This window comes from Glycine max, chromosome 11 (assembly GCF_000004515.6).
Source record: "Glycine max cultivar Williams 82 chromosome 11, Glycine_max_v4.0, whole genome shotgun sequence".
NCBI lineage: Eukaryota > Viridiplantae > Streptophyta > Magnoliopsida > Fabales > Fabaceae > Glycine > Glycine max.
The window spans coordinates 344653-354606 of record NC_038247.2 but is presented as its reverse complement, the minus strand read 5'-3'; the positions used below and the strand labels follow the sequence as shown (position 1 = coordinate 354606).

The 9954-nt window shown below is 33.1% G+C and overlaps 2 protein-coding genes across 2 annotated transcripts; both read left to right on the top strand.

Annotated features, from left to right (window-relative positions):
- The first annotated feature begins 1155 nt into the window (after window positions 1-1155).
- On the top strand, window positions 1156-5550 carry LOC100787405 (sugar transport protein 13). The gene is made up of 4 exons (XM_003539227.5): window positions 1156-1364; window positions 2083-2408; window positions 3994-4118; window positions 4379-5550. The coding sequence occupies exons 1-4, from the start codon at window positions 1232-1234 to the stop codon at window positions 5361-5363; spliced, it is 1569 nt and encodes a 522-aa protein (XP_003539275.1). The 5' UTR covers window positions 1156-1231; the 3' UTR covers window positions 5364-5550.
- A 1577-nt stretch (window positions 5551-7127) lies between these two features.
- LOC100305939 (putative cupredoxin superfamily protein) lies at window positions 7128-9028 on the top strand. Its single transcript, NM_001248313.2, has 2 exons — window positions 7128-7463; window positions 8512-9028. The coding sequence occupies exons 1-2, from the start codon at window positions 7298-7300 to the stop codon at window positions 8895-8897; spliced, it is 552 nt and encodes a 183-aa protein (NP_001235242.1). The 5' UTR covers window positions 7128-7297; the 3' UTR covers window positions 8898-9028.
- The last annotated feature ends 926 nt before the right edge of the window (window positions 9029-9954 follow it).

Sequence of the window (9954 nt, the reverse complement as noted above, 5' to 3'; positions counted from 1 at the left end):
CTCTTCTATTAACCTCTACTCCATCCGTGCAATTTGTAATGCATTTTGCTCAGAGTAATATTGTTTGATAATCATATATTAATACGAACATGCTCCCGTCAAAATCAAAAAATCAGTAATTAATGTTTCTTGAACATCTTAACACTAGCTAGGTGGTTGCTAAGAAGAATATAATCATAATAAAAAGTGCCTACAATAAGAGAAAAAAAGTAAAACTGACATTTATGACTTTGAATACTCTTTTTACTTAATTAACCAATTTATCAATGTCAAAATAATTAATTAGATTAATTAGTAACATTACTTTAAATTTAAATATTTTTTTAAATTACTCCAAAAATTAATGAGACATACTCTTATTTTTATAATGTTTTTATTAGTTTTCATTTTTTTTAAAACCCTCGTCATTGATATATTCATTTCTTTTTAGAAAAATGTTAACAAGTACCCTAGGGATACCAGTGAGCCTTAAGTTTTTATTTTCACCAAAAAAAATCCCAAGGACACTAGTTAGAGAATCAAATTAAAAAAATAAAATTATTAAAAAAGATTATAGTTTCTCTTCCATAATTTTGAATGCAACTCCAACTGGTGTCCAAAGGATATTCTAGACCACTAGTTAGCAAGAGCACAATTTTAACTGGCTATGCATATGTAAAGTGTCATAATAAACTCATAATATCTCATTTTTTTATTCTTATGAATAAAAAAAATAAGATTCTACTAATGTATTTCATTTACTATGGGACTTGAAAAAGTGACCATAATTAGGAGTTGGTTTTTTGTGAAAAAATTAATACATGCATGGCATATTCTAAATTCATTCTTATAAAAATATCAAACACTACTTTTAATTTAGTTTTTACTAATAAATTACTAATTTATTCATGATTTTATAATTATTAATTATATTATACTGTAGTAATATACTGTATTCATTTTTATCCATAATTATAATTGCATTTATTTAACATATAAAAATGTTAAGTGTATTTTAAGTCGGGGCTTTGACTTGGTAGCCGGCAAGGAAGAAGATAATCCAAAAAGGCCATGTGGCCATGTGGGGCCCATGAGAGAGTGATGAGGCGAAATGCTGCATCGTATATCAAAGTTCCCCATCTCCTCCCTTCGCCTATAAATAACCCCTTCTTCACTCTCATTCCTATCTGCTGTACTACAACATTCACTCGCTCTCTCTCTTATCTCCTCTGTTCCCGCATTTTATTGCTCCATGGCCGTCGGAGGTTTCACCAACGCCGCCGGTGGCGCCGATTTCGAGGCCAAAATCACTCCCATCGTCATCATTTCATGTATCATGGCTGCCACCGGAGGTCTCATGTTTGGCTACGACGTCGGCGTTTCAGGTAATCATCTTTTCTTCTCTCTCTCTCTCTATATATATATGTGTGTTCTTTCCTTCTTTTACAATTCATTAACCTTATTTGTGTTCTTTTTCACGATCTCAAACACATATATATGAGTATATGACATACCTAGCTAGACACTGTTTTTTTTTTTTTTTTTTACAAAGAGAAAACAAGAATCGTTTTAAATATTTTTTCCCTTTATGAACAAAACAATAAGAAACAATACCATCCATATTTTCAAGAGACTCCATCCATCTGTTTTTTTTTTCTTCTTTTTTTCCGATTATATGTAAAAGTAATTACAAGGAAGAAAAGTGGAATTAACTTAGCAGTTGTGCTGTGAAAAATCAATTAATTTTAGGTCGGATAATCTTATCTTATTAGGTGGATAATGAAATACTACTTTTTTATTTTATTTTATTCTACCTAAAAAAGAGGCTCAATCGATTCTGATTTTCCTTGACGAGGATCACGATTCATGTGGCGCTAATATGGGAATCCCACGTAAGTTCCCAAAATTGCTCAACCACCATACATACTTAACCAAACAACCTGTAAGGGCATTTTCGAGATTTCACTTAACAGCTCGTTAATGCCAATGAGTCGTCCTGTGAATTTTGCCAAAACCAGTTACAGTAACAGCTCGCTAACTTTAATATGCACAGTAAACTATGATTATTATGTGCATTAAATATTAATTAATATGATGTAATAGGTGGTGTGACGTCTATGCCCCCGTTCTTGAAGAAGTTTTTTCCGACGGTATACAGAAAGACAGTGGAAGAGAAAGGACTGGATAGTAATTACTGCAAATACGACAACCAAGGATTACAGCTTTTCACGTCGTCTCTGTATCTGGCTGGTTTGACTTCAACGTTCTTCGCTTCGTACACGACTCGTAGGTTGGGAAGAAGGCTGACCATGTTGATTGCTGGGTTCTTCTTCATCGGTGGAGTTGTCCTAAATGCTGCTGCTCAAGACCTCGCCATGCTCATCGTTGGAAGAATCTTGCTTGGTTGTGGTGTTGGCTTTGCTAATCAGGTTCGCTTCATCATCATTTATTTTTCACTTTATTAAATTAATTGGAGTTAAATGAATCCGTGTTGACTTATTGATCAGTTATTATTTGCTAATAGGGTAGTAGTAATTAAAAATACATATTAATTGCACATATAACATGTACTTTGTATATAGAAGATTTACGCTTTGAGATTATTTATGGATAGAAACTATTTTGTTTCAGTTTTATTTTTATACTTTTAAGGTAGTCATTTAAGTTCTTCTAACGAACCAGAATAAGAAAAATCATATTTTTAATTATTTTAGGAAGTTCTTTTTATGAGCTTAAAAAAATTATAATTATAACCAAATTGACTCACGAATTAAACTCTTTTTTTTTATACTTATTTAAAATTATGTTTTATAAAATCATAAACAAAATTGACTCACGAATTAGCTTCCAGTTTACTCACAATCACTAACAAGCTAGCAAATTAATATTTTTTATACAACTTTGAAAATCACTTGTTTTTATAATTAGCTTAATCAATTGAACCTTCTGTCCATTATCTATCACAGTTGTCACCGTGTCTAGGATTGTTCACGTGTGTTCAACAACAGTTCGATTATTTGCTCAATAGGATATGGTTTTGTTGTTTCGAGAGTTTAAAAAGAAGATACTGTTACATGCATATATAGTACATATCTATAATACACTTTATTAATCCAATTTGAAGTATCATCGGTCTTGTTTTACTCCTCAAAACATAATTAGTCAAGATTCCTTTGTGCCTTTCGTCTAAAGACGAAAATTAGTATATTCATTTTTTATTTTGTGTGTCTATATTATATAGAGAGAACACGGCCGACGTATGAATATATACGTTAAATATATTTAACATTTTTTAAAAAAAAAACAAAAGGCTTTGTCGTGGAGGAGACAGATGAATGTCCCCACAACAATATTGTGGAATGTCATGCGCCAACGGAAGGCAAGTCTGTAGTTTAAACTGAGACTTAATTTTGTGACAATTGTCCTTAATTTTTCCTTGTACTCCCAAAGTCGTAATCACCCATTAATTTCTCCAATCGAGTTCCACCACCTTTAATACTTTAAAATATTCTTACTATTGGATGTTTGTGACACTTGTTAATAGGGACCACTTTTTGTACCATATTTTATGATTATTATTAGTTTTGTCTCTTTGAGACAATTCTTTGAAGCTACCTATTTTGAAATGAGTTTCCATATTAGAATTAAAAAGTCCTAGGCCTTTTTGCCATAGACAAAAAGAAAAAACGCATTCTGCAATTTAGTATTTTTGTATCTTTCAAATTCTATTTTTCTGCCACTTTTTTACTCTTCAGTCATTACTTGGGTTAACTTTGTTGATTCCTCACTTATACAAGCAATACAACTAAGCTGTTTGTTGTCCAATTTGCTAACAATTACTTGTTGACTCCTCACTAATAGTGGAATAGTTGATTTAAAATAACCTCTTACTAATAATTAATGGTATCAGATAGAAAATTAATATTACTGATAATAGTTGCTGTTAAAAAAAAAAGACATTTTTGGTTGGGTATCCATATCTGAATCATCTTTGTTGTTTCAATTTGATGACAGGCCGTGCCAGTGTTCCTCTCTGAGATCGCACCTTCAAGAATACGAGGAGCATTGAATATATTGTTCCAGCTTAATGTCACCATTGGCATTCTATTTGCTAACCTTGTCAACTACGGCACCAACAAGTAAGTACTATTTTATGTGCTCCCCCATTGCTTACTTTTCTTCAACTGAGTTACTTCATTGAAAGTTGCCAATAAAACGAATCAGATGATATGTGTGTTAGAAAAGAGTAAGTTATAGTCAAAATAGAACAGAGAGAATGGTAACCCAAAGCCCGCATGGTCCAGCCCAAAATGTATGACGGATTTAATAGTTGATACAAAACGATGTAGTAGACTGGTAGTACTAGTAATATTACACTGACATTTTTTCGTAACAACAGAATCAAAGGTGGGTGGGGTTGGAGGCTATCTCTTGGGTTGGCTGGTATCCCAGCAGTTCTTCTGACATTGGGAGCCTTGTTCGTGGTGGACACCCCCAACAGTCTGATCGAACGTGGGCGCTTGGAAGAAGGAAAAACTGTTCTTAAAAAGATTCGCGGCACTGACAACATCGAACTTGAATTCCAGGAATTGGTTGAGGCCAGTCGTGTGGCTAAAGAGGTGAAGCATCCATTCAGGAATCTTCTCAAGCGCAGGAACCGACCCCAACTCGTCATTTCCATTGCCCTTCAGATATTCCAGCAATTCACAGGCATCAACGCAATCATGTTCTATGCCCCGGTTCTCTTCAACACCTTAGGATTCAAGAACGATGCATCCCTCTATTCTGCTGTCATAACTGGTGCTGTGAATGTTCTCTCCACCGTTGTATCCATCTACTCGGTGGACAAACTGGGACGTCGCATGCTCCTGCTGGAGGCTGGTGTGCAGATGTTCTTGTCTCAAGTGGTGATTGCAATCATTCTGGGAATAAAGGTGACGGACCATTCTGATGACCTTTCCAAAGGCATTGCAATTCTGGTGGTTGTGATGGTGTGCACTTTCGTGTCTTCCTTTGCATGGTCTTGGGGTCCCCTTGGGTGGCTTATCCCGAGTGAGACTTTCCCATTGGAGACTCGTTCCGCTGGTCAGAGTGTCACCGTTTGTGTCAACTTGCTCTTCACCTTCGTCATTGCACAGGCATTCCTTTCTATGCTCTGCCACTTCAAGTTTGGCATCTTCTTGTTCTTCTCTGGCTGGGTCCTCGTCATGTCTGTCTTCGTGCTTTTCCTGTTGCCAGAAACAAAGAATGTCCCCATTGAAGAGATGACCGAGAGAGTGTGGAAGCAGCATTGGTTCTGGAAGAGGTTTATCGATGATGCCGCAGATGAGAAAGTAGCCAATGTCTCTAATGGTAATGGATTTGATCCAACCTCCAGGTTGTAAATCCATTTGCATTGAGTATTTTAGACTCTAGAGTAAGTGCATTACATGCTAAGTAAGAATGAATGTGGGTTAGTCACAAATTAAGCAAATTATTTTTTATTTCCCCCACCTCCAATCCATGTTGGTGGCCTAGGCCTGCAACAACATTGTAATCAGTTAATCAAACATTTATTATCCTGTTTTGCAAGCCATATAATCAAACAGTTTTTTTTCCCACCCTTTTCTTTTTGTAAATTGTTTGTCTTTGAAAGGAATAATATATATTGATTTCCAATTTACATTATGTTATGAATAAACACGACTATAATGATTGCATATGTTGTGTGCCGGAGGTTGTTAGTCTTTGAAAGGAATAATATATATTAATTTTCAACGACTATTGTATGCGATAGCTTCAGCTTGGAAGTGGAAAATTATAGACCAATAAGCTGGAGGTAGAGTGTATTGCTTTAACTTTGATACTTTGTATTGAGGGCAATTGTTATCAAAAAACAATACTCTACAATAACGCCATGCCAACCTCTAGTGCCTTTGAAACTCTGATGACGTACCAGCAGAAGATAGGGGAGCAAAACGTAACGAAGAAAATGAAGAAAACGAGTAATGATAAGCTAGAAACGTTGGGGTAATTTAAAATAGTTACTTATATTAATATTACCGTAAAGTATCAAAATCTACCTATGATGATGAATAAAATGGCAATGACAACTCATGACAGTTTTTTTGCCTTCATTTTAAACAGTGTTTCCCTTTTTTTGTGTGTGTGTGTGAGAGAGAGCATAATTCTTTTCGGGTGCATAATGGAAAACAAACTCAACCAACAAATTGTCATATTTATCTTCGACAATTGCTTGGTACCTGCAATGGATACTCGTATATGATGATAAAGTATTGGATGTTGTATGAAGCGAATGTGCTTATTGCTTTTCTCATGCGCAAAGCAATGTGATCTCCAAATGGGAACAATGTATGGTGGTTGCTATTTCATGATGGTGCTCACCAATCATTTGACAAAAACACGTTAAAAATACAAAAATGATCATTATGCATGGTTACAATGAAGTGTAGTAGCAGCAAAGATCCAAACCGTTTCCCCTGACATTCTTTCCTTTCAAGTCTCACAACCTTACACCCATAGCCACACACAACCAAGACCATCATGTTCCAAATTGTAAGGATAGATAATATATGCAATTAATATACTACCAATTATCAATATTTTTTTTTATCAAATTTTATTTCAATTTCACACTACTCCTATTTCTTTGACTAGTGGTTCACAGGTATGCTCTTCATCAGCATTGTTAAGATAAGCTAAATATCTATGATTCCACCCTTAAAATCCCTAATTAGGCCAACTTTAACTGCAATACAATGTTCTTTCTCATCATTTTTTTCCTGCATGCGCCCCATTTATTGTATTTTCACGTGATTGATACTTTTTTGAAAGTCAAGGTAAAAAAAACCCAATAAGATACCACCCAGTTAAAAATACTCTTACATGCAATAATACAAGCTTGGACCACTTTTACTAAGTCTTAACTGACACTTGTTTAAATTTTACATATATATATATATATATATATATACTCATGCAAGATATTGATAAAAAAATTTGTCATTCATTCTAATCTAATAAAGTTTCAATTTAGCCAGAAGTAGGAAGACAGTCCTCGACCCACTTCCACCGTCCAAACTTGATTGAAACGAGAGCTAGGGGGCCATTTTGTTCATATTAAAAAGGAGGTTTTCATCAAAACAAATAATAACAAAAAGTATGGGGCCAACTATTAACTTTTCCAATCTCCATCTCCCAATACCATGTAAGTAAAAAAGGATATAAAAGGATCCCAGAGAGAAGAGAAGAACCTAAATAGCTCAAACCTTAGGAAAAGGAAAAAGGGGTTCCTAATTACTGTGCAGAGCTTGTAGCAATGGCATTCATAGAGAAAGCTGTGGTTTTCTTGATGATGACAGCTTTCCAAGTTTCAAATTCAGCTGTTCACAAGGTTGGGGACTCTGCTGGTTGGACCATCATTGGTAACATAGATTACAAGAAGTGGGCTGCTACTAAGAACTTCCAAGTTGGTGACACTATCAGTAAGTCCCCTCACTCCAATTGTTTATGGTTTATTTATATGTTCATTGATACTTGTTAACAGATACGTTCAAAACTTCAATTTTTTCGTAAAGTAGAAAAAATCCTTTCAGCAGTACCTTCAACCTCTTTTCATAATCAAAACAAAATAAACAATCTTACCAAAAAAGTAAAAGTTTCATTAGATCTCTTTCTAGCCCTGCACAATTTGGTGTAGAAAAATTGGAAAATTATAAAAAAGATATGAACTACTGTTCTCTAACCTTAGACTCAAATTTCACGTTATCTTTAACAACATTAACTGAAAAAATAGTTGAAAATTAAAAAATTAACTCGTAATTGAAAGTTAAAAAATAAAAAAATTAATTTATTAAATTATAAATGTTTGATAAAATTAAATGTTGAAATAACTAAAAAATATAAAAAAAATAGATAAATAATAAAACTATGATTTATTTAAAAAAAATAACTAAGAAATTGAATAAATATATTAAGAATAAAAAAAATATAAAATTAGAAATTAACGCCTTAAAAATGTTATTTTAAGCAATGTTTAAAAAACAATAAAAACTATTAAAAATTTATTTAATGAACAGTTAAATAACTTTTTCGGAAAAAAGTTAAAAACTAATCAAATTGCCTTTTCAAACACAACGATAATCATGCTGCTCTTTATTATTAGAAATTTGAGAAAATGTGTTTAATTAGTGGCCGGAGTATATATTTTTTAATCACCTATCCAAGTTTTACTTATGGATTTTATTTTATTGCAAGTTGCATTTAGATATCTGTGTTATGAGAAAGTTGTTAATTAGCCTGGCTCACAACTTTCATTTGCATTAGCTTGGTTTTCATGGTGCTTGCTCCTTTTGTTTTTCTTTAATTGATAAAATGATGGTAAAGAACACCCAATGAGGACTCACAAATAGTATATTCCATAAACCTTCACGCCTAAATGATTGTGGAGCAGGGTCTTTTTATTTCTGTATTATTAATATTAATGAAAGTGAAAGAATTAAAAGAGAAAACATTGGTAATTTGTGTGATCAGTTTTTGAATACAATGCAAAGTTCCACAACGTGATGCGAGTGACGCATGGTATGTACAAGTCATGCAATGCATCATCCCCGTTGACGAGGATGAGCACAGGCAATGACACCATAAAGATAACAAACTATGGTCACCACTTGTTCTTGTGTGGCGTCCCTGGTCACTGCCAAGCAGGACAGAAGGTAGATATTAACGTGGTGAAGAAGGTATCTGCAGAAGCACCAACACCATCACCAATATCAGCAATGGCCTCTCCAGTTCCACCTGCACCTTCTCCTAACAATGGAGCCCCATTCATTGTTGTAAAGGGAGCTTTAATAATGCCACTGCTTGCACTTGCTCTTTCTAGCTATGCATCATTGGGAATATCTCTACTTGTTAATTAGTTTTTTTAGAGTTTGGCGTTTATGCGGCCATTTCCAATTTTTATTTTGATGCTGGGACATGTCAACATATTGATCTTCGCCTAGATGATTGTAAACGTTTTTGAATGCCAAGATTTTCTTCTATTTTTTTTTCACAAGAGGATTTTTTGATTGGACGAATTTAGAGACTAACTTGAATAAACAGAATTCCGATTTTTTTTTTTAGTTTTTATTATTATAAACGTTTGGATAAACTTTAAAAATACCATCAAGTGTGACTAGCCGGAAGATGTTAAAACTTTATTCATAATTTTGAGTATCTTAAATATGTTTTTAATTGTTAATAAATATTTTATTTTTATGTTTTAAAAAAAATTGAGTTCAAATTGTAAATATTTAACTGCATTAAATATTTTAACAGAAAACTTTTTCTTTTATAGTGGTCCTATTAAGTTAAAATATATTCGTTTAAGATACATGTATGTAGTCGATGCGTAAAATTGTACTTAAAGGGCAACAAATCCTATGCGACGTAAAAGTAAACCTAAAGTTCATATCCTAGAGACTAGTTCAAGTAAATCCAATACTGACAGAATTTATTGATTTTATTGATTACTTTGTAGAAAAATAAAGAGTATAGGAAAAATAATTTGACCAAAAGATTTCACATATAGGAAGGTCTAGGTTTGTAATTTCAAATGCACCTTTAATTTTTCCCAATTCTTATTGAACCCTAAATTAAACTTCAATTGTTAATCATTCCTCTTAATTTTATTAATAGAAGTTGGTCCCGAATTAACAATCTTTTTTCTCAATTCAATTCTTAATTGATCATGTAGGATTTAAATTAGGAAAAGTATAAAACACAGAGATAGTGATTAATGATTAATTAGATTAGAAGTTTAACCGAAGAATATTTCATATCATATTTTCTAAACCCAATTATTCCATAAGTCCACCAATTTAACCACAGTATGATTAATTATCATTGACGATTAATTGGTTTAAACAAGTTAAAATTGATCAATTCTAAGCCAGAATTAAAAATAATGATTTAAGAAAAACTAAATATTAATGA